This window comes from Wyeomyia smithii, chromosome 2 (genome assembly GCF_029784165.1).
Source record: "Wyeomyia smithii strain HCP4-BCI-WySm-NY-G18 chromosome 2, ASM2978416v1, whole genome shotgun sequence".
Taxonomy (NCBI): domain Eukaryota; kingdom Metazoa; phylum Arthropoda; class Insecta; order Diptera; family Culicidae; genus Wyeomyia; species Wyeomyia smithii.
The window spans coordinates 26,508,528-26,525,020 of NC_073695.1; the positions used below are offsets into that span (position 1 = coordinate 26,508,528).

Consider the following 16,493-nt stretch of genomic DNA (forward strand, 5'->3'; position numbering starts at 1 on the left):
AGGATATTTTGCTAGCACAGCTACTGGAGGGCACAGCGCAAAATATTCAATGCTACCGGTGGTGCGATCATCAGCGTTCTGTAGCACACATTTCCAGCTGAAGATTATGGAATCAGTTCTTTTCAGAACTACATATGCTTGAAAAGAAGAGTTATGAGAATTTTCACAACTACTACTAGTGTGAAATTTTCATGTATTCATGCATCGTTATTTTTACAATAACGACCATCAAATATAAACGGTAGTGTTTCCTATGAACAGTTTATCGCAGCATATAATATATATCGTCATATAATATATATCGTCAGTTGAATTCAATACTGGTACAACTCAAAATTCATAGTTTCGAGAAAAACGCGTCTGAAAATTTGCGTCAAAAATTTGTTTTTTCACTTGCCATTTTTATTGAACTTGTTTAGGCCTAACATGTGTATGAAATAAGCAAGTTATAAGAGTTGTAACTTCATTTTTCCGTCTTTCTAGGGATATTTTAGATTTGTGCAATAAAGGCACATTTACTTATATTTCTGAAATGATTGTGAATTTTGAAACGGGTCTTTGTGAGATGAAATTTTATAGTATTTGGCACCGTTTGCCATCAATAACTCAATACTGCAAAATTTTGAGTTGTGCCAGTATCGAATTCAACGATATATATTTAGTCCTACGTCACCATTTCATACAACCCCCAGGGCTGTATACCTTGTAGTATTACCTACTGCCTTTAGACTCTTTTCTGTAGGAGACTGAAGAACTGTAACCATTGAAAGTAGATCTATAAACTTTAATGATAATCAGATTATTATGACAATATTAACCAAAAAATACAGACTGTCAGAACAGTTTGACTGAAAATTATACAAAATTCAGTTTAGTTCCAACACCCAAAACGCATAATAGAAGTTTTGTTGCTCTTAAAAAATTTTCATCACTCACTGTGTCTTATAATCACGTAGGGTAGCGAACAACTTGGGCAGTAGTTTTTTTCAACAGGCTTTCTGCAGCAATCTTATGGAGAAACCTGCCGAAGAAAACCACTGCCGAAGCCATTCGTTACCCTATATGACCTAAAATGTGTTAGTGAGACTTTTAGGTTCGTTTCAGTCCCCTTTACTCACTCATATAGAGAATCACTCCCGCAATATCCCATCTTCGAATGTTTAATTGAAAACACCACTGTTTTGTTCGCTATCTCACTTTACCGTTTGGAAATGAAATGGTATTGAATGGCGACCAGAGTTACCAGGAATGTTTGCAAAATCCTTAATTAAACGAATATGGCTTTTTAGGATTGGTCCGAGTTTCGTACTATAGCCCTAATGAGTCATTTTCGTGGTGAACACGTTGAAGTTTAGGGAGAAACGAATTTAACGTAGGAAATAATTTGGTGTATGCGTAGCTTCAAATCCGGCTGGTTTCCATATAGTGATGAGTGTATGTTTTAACATAGCTTGCATCCGCTTGCAAAAAAACAAATACTCGTGTTGTTCTCTAACACAGTTTACTGATCGTGATGTGACTGCTAGAAGCGTATGAAGGCTTTGATATCATCAAAATTTAAATACTATATGATAAATTGAAGATTTAAGAAACTAGTAACATGCGCAAAATATACGACACTGTGTGTTGTTACTCAAATGAATTTTGAAATATCTTATTGCTTTTAAATAAACAGATTTGTTACGAAAAGGAGAATTTTTCGTTATTGCTTCTGAAGTAACTGATTCGGTTGAAAACGTTAAAGTTAACTCACTTAGAATGAAAATAATCGGTTCAGTAAGTTTCCAGATACTGATTTATGCTTGAGAGCGAATTTTCTGTTCCGAATTTCAAATATTTGTCCATTACAAAAACGTGATGAACATCATTCATATTCCATCAAATTTTATAGTAAAACGCAAGACAAACCATTTCAATTGTTTTGTAAAGTTAGTATGAGCCTTATGTTTAAAGAAGACAAAATTTCTGGAATTATTTCACTCTTCACCTTCAATGTGATACAATTTTCCTACAAAGTTAACGAAAGAGTGCTTTATTTTTATGGTGAGAAACAATGGCAGGCATACCGTCGAAGTTCCGTTGACCGTCGGCTCCTTCCATTTCCGGTCGACTCGAGCCCAGTTGTACGTAAAGTAACAGGAAATGACCAACTTTCAAAACGAGTAATTTCCTGTGCCATTTGAAGCAACCCGACTAATGATTTTTCTTTTCGTTACTGTTTTCTCTACTTTCTTCCTGCAGGACCGGCGGTGGCAGTATGCTAGGGGATGTAAATATTTCGGCAATTCTGGATTCGTTTAGCGTTGGCTATGACAAAAGAGTAAGACCAAACTATGGAGGTAGGTAACCGATTTTCAAGAAATTTCCCTTCACGCACACACACATCCACACACAATCTCGCGCTTCCTCTCTCTCTCTCTCTCTATCGTACACGATACTCTCTATGATATAACTAACTGCGACCATTCAGCGACAATGACCGAATCCGTCGTCGCATCTTCGAACGACTTCCGTCGACCATAAAGCATTATGATTAGAAGACTCAGATAGGACATTGTATCCATACTACTGCCATAAGGAAAGAGTAGGCAGAAAAAGACAATCTAATTTAACTGTCGAACTAAGGTTATATGCATAAAATCACAATAGCTTAGGTGATAAGATAAAAAATTAGGTCTTGAAAAAGAAGAAAAAATAGCTAACGTAGGTTCGCAACTGTCAGCAAGTTTCCTCGACAAATTAAACGAGCTAAGTTTATCCGAAAATGATACCGTGTCTGCAATTTGTTCGAATTAAGAAACGATGTTACCCTCAAACGGTTAGCTGACCCAACGGGGAAAAACAACTGCCAATCAACGAATGCTTGGAACAATACCCACGTCAATAAAAATTTACGATTACATCGAGTTTCAATTTTTTTTTTCTTTGCGTTCTATTAACATTGGCAGCAACTGTGGAGTAAATTTAATTAAGTGACAATGTTTCGTTATGGAGAAACAGGCCAGCGTGGTCCGAAAACTGTCTGGCTGCTAGGGTGTTTCTAAAAATCGCTCCACCATAGGGCAGCCGCAAAGGCTAGGTTGGCGATGCGGTGCCCTACACAACATACACGTGCTGCCATTGCTCCGGGCAATACTTGTGTGTTAGGTATATATGTTAAACACTAAGCGAAACATGCTGCCTTTTGCGCAACAGAACAACTAAAAAAGAGAATACCACACAGCAAGTAGTGGCTTCTCATCAAGCGAAGAATAAAAACAACATTTTCAAGTTGAAAAGTTTTCATATGAGTTTGGTTCGACCGGCAGCAATTGCGAACGTCTGACTGTCCCGAGCATCGGGAGTTGTTTTAATTAAATTTCTTGAGTTATTTTATTTTTTGTTCGGTTTTTTCTTCTTATCTGCTGCGAATCCGTGGAAATGATGTGCGACCGACATGGTCATTTCTATTCATTAGCAGTTGCAACCAGAAGCTGGGAAACACATGAATAGAATGCGGCCAAAGGAAACGGTTTTATGTTCACGTATAATATGTATGCCCCGGTACACATCCGATACCTATCGGATCGGTTCAACCGAAACCGGAGCACAAGCGAAGCGAAATAGAGCAAATCTAGGGTGCATGTTTGAGTGCACTGTGAGCAAGAGAATCGGGATATCCTGCAGCTCTGCGCCTGCACAACAGCAATTTTCATATCCGTTAGGTTATTCTACTCTTCTTTTATCGCTTCTGTTCATTCGGGTTGCGCCTCACCAAAAAGCATCTATGAGATTGGGTTTTCCTGTGTTTTTTTTTCACTGGCGTACTTATGTTTTACGTTGAGATCAACTTTTTTTCTACTATTACCAGCATCTTGTTTTTCGGTTGTGAGTTCATAGCTCATAGAAGGTCTAACAGCTTGGTGATCTTTTTTCGGGGAGAAAACCCAAACGAGATTATGTTTACAGCATTGTTAGTGGAGTTAGCTTTATATTCCAAAATTGTAACGATTGTTTACGGTGAGCTCCAAAGTAGCTATTCTAAAACCACTATTCTTTTATTTAAAGTTGTCTCTCGAATGACAAAGGGAAGTGTGCTCCAATGTTAGAATGGCAAAAAAAAACAAACATTTATTATTCAAATTGACTTCCTTCGTTCTGGATAAAAATCACAAAATTTTACACTTTGACAAATTTTGCCCCTTCAAACTACGGTTTTTTTCGTTGGCGCATGCAAAATTTAAATTACAAAACAAGTACATAGTTTTACTACAGTAAACTATATTTTCGACCAAATTTAACTAATCAAAATATTCGCTTTGTTTCGAGTTTAAGCTCCAAATCATAAACAAAAGAATTTATATTAAGATTCTCCACGGGAAAATCAGGATTAAGGGAACTATCATTTTCGCCAAAGTTGTTATCGAACGTTCTTAGATCATATTGCAAATAGATTTTGCTCAATTTTTAATTGGTTTGTTTTTTTTTTCATCTAAAATCAAAAGAAAAAAAGCATATTTAGCAAAGAGATTATAACTTCACATCTTTAATTGATCTAATCAAAATAATGTCAAAACGAGATGAAAAACTCATGATAAAATCATAGAATGTTAACTATTTCTCAAATAATGTTGTTGTGGGGATATTTTTTTTTTTTTTCATATCCAACATTTGACAGATCTTTCGAAAGTTTCCGAATATTGCTGTTCCGAATAAGACTTAAATCGTATTTTTCGCTAAACCACTTAGTATGGTTTTAAAAACCGCTACTTTGTCATCTTGACCTAACTTTGAAAAATCATAACTATTAGACTGTGAGACATAATTATAAAATTTTGATAGCAAATAGAAGGTATTTGAAGTGACTTTGCAAAAAAAAAATTAATAGCAGTCCTAATTCTCGAATGATTGAGAAAACATTGAAAACTCACATTTTATTCTCAGTTTTCATGGTGTGAAGTGGAAAAATACTACATTATAATTTTTATTCTGGAATGCCAAAAATTTTAAGAATTTGGTTTGTTTTGATTAATGAGTTTTTGGACAAAATGTTTTTGAACATACAAAAATATTGGAATTGGAATTCTTTCTCTTTCTCTCTTATCGTAATGTAAGGTTCAAAAAGAACCCTAGATTCTAGATTTTTTCTCAGATAAAAATGCAAAACTTACGTAATTTTTGCATTCATTTTGCAACATTTTTGATGTGTTGTGTGAGGGATTTTCCATTTTCAAAAAATAAATAAATAATTTAAATTTTCATTGCTTCAAAAATGTGTATAACATCAACAAAACATTTTGCGCCTCCCATTTTATGATATATTGTTCAGAAAATCGTCAATATTTAAGAAAGAAAAATCCAAAGAAACCATTGCGTGTTTACGTCGCAAAACTGTTTTTTTATGTAGTTATGTCACTTTATTTTGAAAAGTTGTTCTCGAACGGAACAAGTAATAATCGAAGGGCGCAATGTCCGTGGAAATATGGTGGATGAGGTAAGATTTCCTATTTAAGCGTTTCTATGTAAGTTTCAACGACTCTGTCAGTATGTGGCCGAGCGTTGTCATGCAGTGAAATCACTTTTTCGTGCCTCTGCTCGTATTGTGGCCGGTCTTGGCGCAGTACTCGTTTTAACCGCATAAAAAGAAGTCGATATCATAGTTTAGTCATGGTTCCATTCGGTTTCAACAGCTCATAACCAACAACCCAGACCTGGTTCCACCAAATACACAGCACAACTTTACTAACGTTTATATTCGAGCCGACGCACAGTGGGGAATCACTGGCCATCAGTCAAAAAATTTTTTTTTCATTAGCTGTTTCATAATGTTTTTCCTTCATTGCTATAACATTCAAGTGTCTAAATCCAAAATTTGGGCGCAATATAATGAAATATGAATTTTTTATGACTTTTCAAAGCTTGGCGAACTGACGTTTTTAGTCTTTTTTTTTTTAAAGTACATTACTTTGAAACGCTCTGTAGCTTCAATGATTGCTTGGATTTTTTTGACGTCAAAGGAAAAGTTGTTGTAAAAATTGTGCAAAACAAACCCTTTTCATTAGATATTGTAAAATTAGATTATAGTTGGCCTGACACTAAAAAAAATTAAAAACGTGGTTTTTTTGTAGAAAAGTAGCTAAAAGTTTAGTTGCCGCAGTTTGCCACGGTTGTGACTACATTCAAAATTTAGGTAAAAACGTAAGCTTTCAAATGCATACTGTCCGCTGTAGCGCAAAACTGCGCAAATTGTCATTTTAGTGAAAAAAGTGATAGTAGATTTTTTTAGTATTTATTTTCGTAGTTGAAATTTCATACAGGATTAATTTTATTCATAACCATGATACCCCATTAATGAAAATTTATGACATCGTACTCAACCCGTAAGAATAAAATATAAATTTGGAAAAAAAATCACAAAATTTATCAATGAAAAGTTATAAAATAAGTGTTAAACAAGAAAACAGTAAACACATCATTATGAAATTTTAATTATGTCAGACTTTATCACTTTCTGCAAATTTAAAACAATATTAATAACATTCAGCCCTTTTCAATTAATGATCATGAAATTCGCTAAACTGATTGGAGTGTCAAATACTAGCAGCAAATTCATACCATCAAACTCCGGCTAACAATATCTCGTTTGAAGATTGCTTTTGCTTCGCACTCGTTTGCATAAAAAAGTAGAGCACACATTTTGCTTTATGAGAAAAAAAACCAAAGAACAGTCGTCGCCCTCCGCATCTTTTCGTATTCATTTAGAACGTTGTGTCATTCCAGTCTCTTGGTTTTCAAATTCATAAATTCGTTGAATTTTATTATGGAGCCTTCAACTTCAGCGGCACCACCTAATTCAATGTCTAGTAAGTTGTCAATTCATGGTGTTATACATGTATTTAAATGTCCTCTTTCAACCATAGAAACCGGATAAGGAAGATAACATATATATGAAACAGTGAAACATCGAAAATCACTAGAAGAAATGAAAATTGCAGCGAAAGAAATTTTTCCTGCTGATAAGAATAATGAATTTCAAATCTTCTGGAAACTATTCAACACAAGATTTGAGCTATCACAGCGAAAGATGATGATGATGATGATGACTTTTTCAATTTGTAATTAGTTTGTATTACTTATGTTGTTTTAGTTTATTCAAAAAAATATATATTAAGGCAAAATTTGTTTAATTCGAGGGGTCGTCCATATATTACGTTTTTTTTTTCAATGGAGGACGCCCGGTGGCACTACTTGGGATCAAAGATGCGCCTCAAAATTATGGAAATACCAAGTTTTTGTCGCATTTATCGACACTTTTTTTGCTTGGCCAGCCTTTGTATGGAGTCGCCCCACTGTGCGACGTCGTAGAAGCGTGACCGAACAGTCTCCATAACTTTCTTCTTTGGGGTGCTCTAAATCCATTTTTTATCATCGGTGCGATGAAGAAACTCCTTCCTTTTTTGCCACGGGAGCAGTTGTTAACGACGGAAAACGACTCAAACCATAAGGACCCCAAATTCCTTGATTCTGAATCATTACCAAAGCATGCAAATGCTTGAAAATGGCTTAGTGAGTAACTCCTAATACCAAAGCAAACTGTTCCTGCGTTTGTCATGAATTCTCATGAAACAATTCTTCCAATTCAGTGTCTTCGAAGGTTGGCTTTCCTTCACGCAAATAATCGTCAACATCGAAATTATCGTCTTTAAAGTGACGGAACCAATCACGGCAAATTGCCAAATTTCAACAACTTAGTTGCGCACCTGAAATGATTGCAAAACATCAACAACAGGTGAGAGATGTAAGATAAAAGACGACCAATTTTTTTTTTTTAAAGTTTTTTCACGTGAATTTTTTCATGCCATACCAAAATGTAGAAAAAAAAGAATTTTTATTTTCAAGAGACAACTCTGCAAATCAAGTTATTATATGAAAAAAACAATCCAATTTGTTTTCTTTTTTATTTTTCGTTGTGAGATGTTCCCACCTTAGAGTTTAATTTTGAGTCTGGTGAATGTTAGAAACCTCGGCTTAAGCACCATAAACAATAACACTGGTCGGCAAAAGCGAAAAAAGGCCTTAGAGCTCAAACTAGAAATTTTTTAAAGATTCTAGCTTTTAACCATTCCTGTGAATTTTGGTTGCAAAGTAATTACTTACCGGGTTCGTCGCTTCCACGTTTATTTATAGGAAAACTTCGCTAGACTGATTTTACGCACCTCCGACTTGACTCTTTCATATTTTCCAGTTTGAGCTCAATTTTTGTTTTACTTTTGTCGACCATTTGACAATGCAGGTTTTACCTACAGCCAGCCTTCTAAAAAGTACTGTCCTTCATGACAGCAATTTTTAAACTAACTCGGCTCTCATTGTATTAAGCAGCTCTCTGTGTTCCCCAAACTTTCGGTACACAGCCCGACAGCCACTGACGACAGCGAACACATACGTTGCCAAACGGGCTAGTATTTTCCCTGTTAGTTCTTGCAAGCTGTCGCTAATGACAGCCTTCACAGTGCGACATCTTTCGGCACAAACCTCAAATGAATATGAATCACGGCCTAAGAAAAAAGAGAAACGAAAAAGTGTGAGTCCAATATCATCGATGATAGCTGCAGCCGATCAGCAGGCTGTCAACATTGCTGGCCAAACCAACAGGTCATCCTCAATATGAACAAACAAGGCTATCATGTCCGAACGAACAAATTACATGCGCAATTATGAGCTGTCGTGTGCAACAAAAGACAGCTCAGTTGCCTAAACTTTAGCTGTATGTGAGCTCTCATGAATAACTAGTTCATGTTGCTGTTATAGTTAAAAGAGAACCCAGTCGTCAGTATAGTGTTGCACCGCAGTACTTTTCCGAGGCCTGTCTAGAGCTCAATATGAAAGTAAATAAAAGTTTATAGCTTCGTAACCGTTCCAGTGAATGTTGTTACCCTTAACCTCGGGATTGTGTTGACCCTTAAGCTCGGGATTGTGTAAAGTCTTAAGAGACTTGAATGAATTTTTTTCGAAGGCAAGCAAAGAAGCGACGAACCCGAGAACTCCGAGCAATTGCTCTACGGCCTTTTGACGAACTTCCGAGGTTTCTAAGGGCATTAAAATTCACAAAAAAGGTTAACAAGTTATTATACCTGATATTTTTCCAGTTTGAGCTCCAGGGCGAAACATGTGTTGACCAGTGTAATTTACGATATTTTTCCATGTTTTTATTTATCTTATAATTTTAACCCGTAAATATTAAAAATAAAAAGATTACCGTTTTTACTTTATTTTTTTATATATTTTTATCAGCTTTTGCAAAAGGCACATATAACTGAAGTTTTTGTATCTCATGCCAATAACAAAAAAAAACAAAAAAAGAATATTCATCTTATCAATAAATCATTTCGCGTCACCAAATTTTGTCTTCATTATCCAGGAAATCCTCAAACTCCCTTTTTTCTGGAAGTATTGACCAAAAAAATTTAAACCTTTCTTTGCTTTTCGAAGCTTCTTTAAAATTAAAAAATTTTACCCAAAACAGAACATTTTGCGTCTCACAATTTTTAATTAGTCATGTTAAGCAGTTACTTTTACTTCTTATAGTAAAAACTTGATAAAAGTCTGTTTTTTATACTTTCAGGTATTCAGGTATTTTATTTTTATATGTCACATCAAAAACAACATAAAACAAAAATACTTCATTTTTTTTTTGTTCTTAAACTTTATTTCTTCACACAATTTTGTCTTTGCCCCCAAATCATAAGAATCTCAAAGTTTAGAGAATCTTGAAATTTCCTCATACAAAAACATCAGGAATGACTAATTTCAATTTTCATATATTTCAAAACTTCATTTTATTAAAACTAATTTATTTCAAAACAAAACGTAATATGATATTTAATCCATATAGGGTAATCGCTCCAATATTCATCTCAAAGCTAGCTGCACCTATATTCATCTTATTTCTCTCATTTGTCCATTTTACCATCACATTTATACAAATTTTGAAAGTAAATCTATTTGCTTCTCGATTTAGTCAAGTGATTGAAAGTGTAACGTTAAAAATATGGTAAAATTTGACGATAAATTGATCTAAAAGGCGTGATGAGATGAATATAAGTACTGAGATGAATATAGGAGCGTTTACCCTATGTGATGTGAAAAATTTTCAATTTTCCATAAAAAAATTTTAAAAAATTAGGTTTTCTAATGACCATAAAAACTAAAGAAAAACAGGTTTTTATATGTTTGTTTTCAATTATACATAAATTAAATCTACGATTCGTAATTTCACCGGCAAAGTCACGCCAATTACCTTCCATTTGGTTAAAAAAAGAGTTTTTATTAAATCCTAAAATCCATCCATAATACTTTAACGTGATTTTGCGTCGTGTTTCAAATACATCCAATTTTCTAAAACTTTTCCTAAGGCGTCATCCATTAATTATGTAAGGACATTTTTCGAAATTTTCGACCCCCCCTCCCCCCATATTAAGGCTTAGTAAGATTTTGCATTACCCCTCCCCCCCCACGAATCTTACGTAAGATTGTCGTATTAGGGAAAAATAATATTTTCGAAGGTAAAACATTTTTTTTACACAAAGCATATTCGTAGAGGATAAAACAAAACAAGTTAATACAGTTAATACTATGTTGAAGTAAACGAAATTCAAAATTAAGTAAAAATGAAGTAAAGCACGCTACACCCAGCGACAGCGAATTCACTGCTTTCCCAAGGTTCAACTGTTAAGATCGCAGGGATAAATAATTCAACTAATTTTATTTTTTTTTTAGTTTTGTAAACTTTTTTTTCAGTTTTTTTTTTAAATTTTTCAATCTTACGTAAGATTCTATTGAATCCCCCTCTCCCCCTTCGTAAACATTCGTAAGAAATTTGGATACCCCCCCTCTCCCCCTAAACCCTTACGTAATTTGTGGATGACCCCTAAGACATCCATTCTGATCTGACTTCAAGATTCGTACAAATTTATAACAATTCAAATGAAAGTCTCACTTTAATATAAAGCCTTTTTTGAAAGTGGTACCTAACATTTTAGTATTCTGAGCTAGAAATGACACATGACTTTAATACATATCTTTCGAACTAGGGTTAGTTACCCAATAGTGAACCCCTTTCCTATAGTGGACCACGCGCCAGATTAACTTAATTTATGCAAAAGCTCGAGGGATTTCAAAAAAATTTACATTGGAAAATATCTTATCCAGTCAATCTGCTTCAAACCCACGAGAAACATTTATAAATTTCGATTTATATTAACAGCAATTGAGTTCATCTGATGACTGGTCCACTATGGGAAACTGGTCCACTGTAGGTAAATTTATGTTACGAGAAATTGAATTAACCAGATGAGTGGTCCAATACAAAGAAGGGGTCCACTGTAGGTTAATGACTAATGACTAATTTACAACCTAGGAGTTTTATAATTAAAAACTGTGCGTTGCTCGAAAATAACGATCAGGATATATTAACCTATAGTATACCCCTTTTCTATAGTTGACCACCCGCCAGAATAACTGAATTTTTGCGAAATCTCGAGGGATTTTCAGATAACCTCCATCGGAAAACCTCTTACCCAGCCAATCTGCGTCACAAACATTTATAAATCTCGATTTAAGTTAAGATAAATGGAGGTAAGCTGACGGGTGGTCCACTATAGATTAATAAAAAAAAAGGAGTCTACTATAGGTGAATTTACCCTACTCTTCAAAGGCTGAACACCTAGCGAAATTTATCTATAAGTGGACCGCTCGTTGGATCAACTCAATTACTCTTAACATAAATCGGAATTTAGGAATGTTTCTCGTGATTCTGATGCAGATATGCTGGGTAAAATTTTTCCCGATGGAAAATTTCTAAAAATCCCTCGATCTTCCCCAAAAATTGATCAGACAATCAGACAAGTGGTCTACTATAGGAAAGAGATCCACTATAGATTAATTTAACCTAAATTCCAATTTATATTAAGAGAATAAACAGTTTATCGTTAGGGTGGTCCACTGAAGGAGATGGTCCATTCAAGGTAGTTCTACCCTACTTATCATTTCATAACCATTGGTTCACAGTTTTTTGTCAAACTTTTGTTTTGTATACGCCAATTGAAAAATGAAGGGATAATCTAACAATACGAAAATGATAACAGTCAAATGTGAAAAAAACATAAATCAATTAAGTTTGGTGTGTGGAAAAAGATTACCAAGTGGTTGATCAGTAAACTTATTTTTTGAAAAAAAAATTCGTATATTTCAGATAAAACTTCGCTTCTCAGTGTTAATGTGTGTCTTTAAAACCAAAGACTTTATGAATAAGAATAAAAAACAAGTGAACAGCCAAACCGAAGGTCGACAGATAGGGATTCGGTGAAAACAGTGCACTGAGGTAGCAAAAGCGTTATAGCATTAAGTATACTTTCTTATCTAACAATGAACAGAAACAAACGCAGCCAAATCTAAAGAGAGAACTTCAACAGAGTGGAATAGTTTATAGTGCAAACCAATAGTCTGTAATGTAACGTTTCATCCTCTTCTCTACACATTTAATGATACTTTCTACTCAATGCCTGCCAACAACTTTAATATGACGCGTATGTTTTGCCACGTTATCCGTGTTTCAGGACCGCCGGTAGAAGTGGGAGTCACCATGTATGTGCTGTCTATCAGTTCGCTGTCTGAAGTTAAAATGGTACAACTATTATGACTACGTACCTGTTTTCTACCTACTATTAATAACTACATATTTTTTCGTTTGTTTTCCATTAAACCAAATATTACGCTTCATTAATTTTACTACAATAGGTTCTTAGTAAGCTTACTTTAGTTTGTCATGGTGTTTTTTTTTATTTTTCAAGATTGATTACAACAATATACGAAAACTAGTGCTAACAATTGTAATTTTACACAACCAAACGAGGACAAAATGAATTTAAGCCGCGCGAACTCTAGTACTGAAATCAACCCAAGAACTGGAATATTAGTAAAAGTTTTGTTTTCTGTATCATTTGCATCATTGCCACGAATAAATAGTTGAAAAATGAGTATGTTGTTACTAGCAGCCACCCCACGTATTGGATGTTTAGTTGAAGGGAACATTTTGTTCCAGACCTCACAAAATAGCCATCCTCCAACGAGTTAATTTTTTTCGTGCGTGTGTGTGTACGTTTCAACCAAACAAATCTAATACTCCGTAAACTTCCAAAACGTCTTCATATAATACCCAGAGCTAGAGTAAAACTAAACGACTAAATGAGCACATTTCATTTCCATATCACCCTGTATCGCTGTCCACTAAAATAGAATAAAAAAACTATCATCCCTTGACATCTGTCATATGTCCTTCAACAAAATCCCAACTCCTGCTGCCATTAAAACTTTTAGAGTGATTTCTCCCACCCGTATTTGCTTACACACTGACACACACATTATCAACACATAACTATTTCGCCCTCCCTTAATTTGCTTTACCTAACAACATACGATTTAGGTTCCAATGTTCCTAACTCCGCTAGAATGGGCACCGAGTAATGAATGTTAGATTTTACCTCACACTTCTACAAACTATCTCGCAAGTAGCATTTAACATGTCGCAATTGCTGCCTTGCTGCCAAATAGCTGAATGCTGAATCGTAATCGTAAGTAATATTAATCCCGCTATAATCCAGGCAGCATGGCAACACTCTTTGAAGACAAACCAGAAATCAAAACGTAAGGAAAACAAATATCTCTATCCAATCCTCTATAGGTTTCCCTTTAGGTGAAAGCCGAGCGATAGACACGCTCCCACGTTTCCAATAACCGGAAAGGGCAATGATAACAAAAAGAAGTGTACACAACACCCGCTCACCCCTCTTTTCACACTACACTGGACACAACCCGCAAACCCCTGCATGTTACCACCCCTCTTCTATTTCCGCCGTTTCTTCAGCTGTGCTCCTCCGTGCCTCCGGTAGGGTGATGACTTAAAAGGTGCAACGGATAGCGCTCCTTTCGCAGTGACAACAAGCACGGGGTGAAGAGGGTGGCAGAAAACACCCCGTGTGCAACATTCTCACTGCTTCCCGACGCGCTTCTCTCTCTTTGAGTGGCGAAAGCTTTGCTTCCACCTGCACACCCATTTCCCTCTACACCTGGGCGGGTGGTTGGGGTAGACCGCGCAGGAAAGGACACCGAACAGGGAGTTTCGGAAATGAAATGATATGATTGAAAATGAAACGTGAAATATGCCACGAAACACACACCAGCTGCTCAGTCTGAAACCAAACCAACCAACGACTGACCGATGGGCGTGGGTTAGCCCAGCTGAAAACTATCTCCAAGAAAACTCAACTTTTCCTAACTATCATTGACGGTGACGGCGATCGGTCCATCCCAGGCCAAACAGCAACCCGTCCGGTTACAAATGCGACCATCGTCACCGTCGTTGTCATCTTCATAAAACTTTATCGTCTTCTCGTCAGGTAGGACACGACGGCAGACAAATCCGAATAGTTTCAAATCGAATCAACTTTCTGACGGTATTGGCTAGCGGCACTACAGATGGACTCTCCTGGGTTGTCACCTGTGCTAATGCTGATGGTGATGATGTTTATGATGATGATCACACTGCTGGTATGATGTACATTTGCGACGCTCACTGCTGCTCTAGAGGCGCACTATAAATCCCCACACACACTCACACAGGCAGACAGCTCTGGGGAAAGGGAAAAAAGCTGTGTGCAGTAACAGTAGCAACTGCATCCGGGCAAAAGAAGCGAAGTGTTAATAGCAGCAGAAGACAGTTTTAGCGTTCTATTTTGTGGCCTGAAACGTGTCAAACTGTCATTTGCGAAATTGTGCTACTGCCGACTATACACTTCTACACGGAACCACAACAGCGGCAATGCCGCTGTCTCTCTCCCTTCCTACGGTCCCCCATGGAAAACGTTCTTCACCGCAAACAGGCGATGATAATAATAATGGAAATAAATTACTCTAGGTGGTAGTGTTTCCTAGTGAGCGCGTTTAGAGCTAGAGTTTTCCCACATCGCCGCAGGTGAAGTCAGCTTTCAGTGCTTAACTCTTATTTCGCAGCTGAGTTTGGTTGCTCCAAACAGAGAAATTTCGATTTGTTCAATGCTGATGGGTTTCTGTCAGAAATTAAATTGAAAATTACCATTCATTGCATTTCACTAGAAGCCTAATAGATGACTTTAAATTTTATTGTTGAGTTCAACAAAGCATAAACAATTAGCAAACTGCTCCAAATCACTTCAACTAAACAGCTTTGACAAGTAATTTTACTTTTGTCAGATTTTTTTTAGATAAAAAGTAGGTCTCTCATAAGGAAAATCACATTAGATTTCGGCAAGACTTTTTATGGGTTAAAAAATATTTATATACGGCTGTTACCTTATATTTCAGTCAGTTCCATTGGAGCAAAAAAAAATCCAAATATAGCAGATTTGAAACTTGATATGTCCGAGTGTTGAATTACTCAACCAAAGACCACAAATGGGACATTCCATAAATCAAAAATTGTCTGATTTTTCATTCTGAATTACTGTAATACAATACAATACTGAAATTCAATACAATACACCTCCGAACAAAATAATTATTAAGTTGAAGAATGATAATTCACAACTTTGATTTTAACATGAGCGGGAGCCTAGTGTGTTTGGTAACATCTCCGCCAACCACGATCGACGCCTGGGTTCGAATCCCACCGCCGACATAGGTGTCGATGGTTGTGAGGTGGCGTGATCCACTTACAACCAACCCAACTGGTCTAGATTCAATCCTAGCCGACACCGGGAGATTTTCTGAGGCGAAAAATCTCTGGGATCACGCCTTCCATCGCATGAGGAAGTAAAGCCGTTGGCGCCGTTCCGTTAGTAAACGGGTCGTGAGCTAGGGTCCTGGGTGTGGAGTCGCCTCCCTGGGCGTCGGTGATTGGCCAGTGGCGGAAATAGACCGACGGAAAATAAGCGAGAATAAAAAAAAACTTTGATTTCAAATTTCAATCCTTGGATTCATTTGGTACAAAAGTCAAAACTGCCAGAGGCCGTAGACGAATAATTCAAAAGATCCTGAAATATCATAAATTAAAAGTCTAAGCATCATAAATTATTAAAATTTATTAAACTATTTCTGAAAGATAGTTTACTCGAAAATCCTCCGTTTCTAGATTTCTCGTAAAGATCGAAAAATTGTTTACCGGAAAGATTTGAAAATCCATTGTCAGGAATTGTAAACGCATCACCCAGAAGATCCAAAAAATTATCGAAACAAATAATGAGTTTCAAAAGAATGAAAATTTCACTATGTAAAAATGTGCAACGCTTAATGGTTGTATAACTATGGGAATCAATAATCCGTAAATTCTATACTCCGTAACCTTACAGATCAAAAGTTTCACATCCGAATTCAGACTACAGTAACAGAACCGTCCGGAAGATTTACATAAGGATGGATCCATAGGATCGCGAATCATCTAATCATTCAACTAGAGATCTACACAGACTTCCTGAAATCTCGCT

General features: G+C 36.1%; 1 protein-coding gene across 13 annotated transcripts in view; it reads left to right on the top strand.

Moving 5' to 3' along the window:
- The window catches only part of LOC129722423 (gamma-aminobutyric acid receptor subunit beta), a 187,920-nt gene that overhangs the window by 57,523 nt on the left and 113,904 nt on the right, over positions 1–16,493 (top strand). For 10 of the 13 annotated variants that reach the window (XR_008727598.1, XM_055675858.1, XM_055675856.1 and 7 more), the window contains exons 3-4: positions 2,242–2,339; positions 12,594–12,661. Coding sequence is in view for 12 of the 13 variants with exons in the window: in XM_055675858.1 (XP_055531833.1) it covers positions 2,242–2,339; positions 12,594–12,661 (166 nt within the window). In the remaining variant the exon portion in view is untranslated. The remainder of the gene's footprint in view (positions 1–2,241; positions 2,340–12,593; positions 12,662–16,493) is intronic. The other 3 variants (XM_055675859.1, XM_055675867.1, XM_055675857.1) reach the window with 1 other exon arrangement.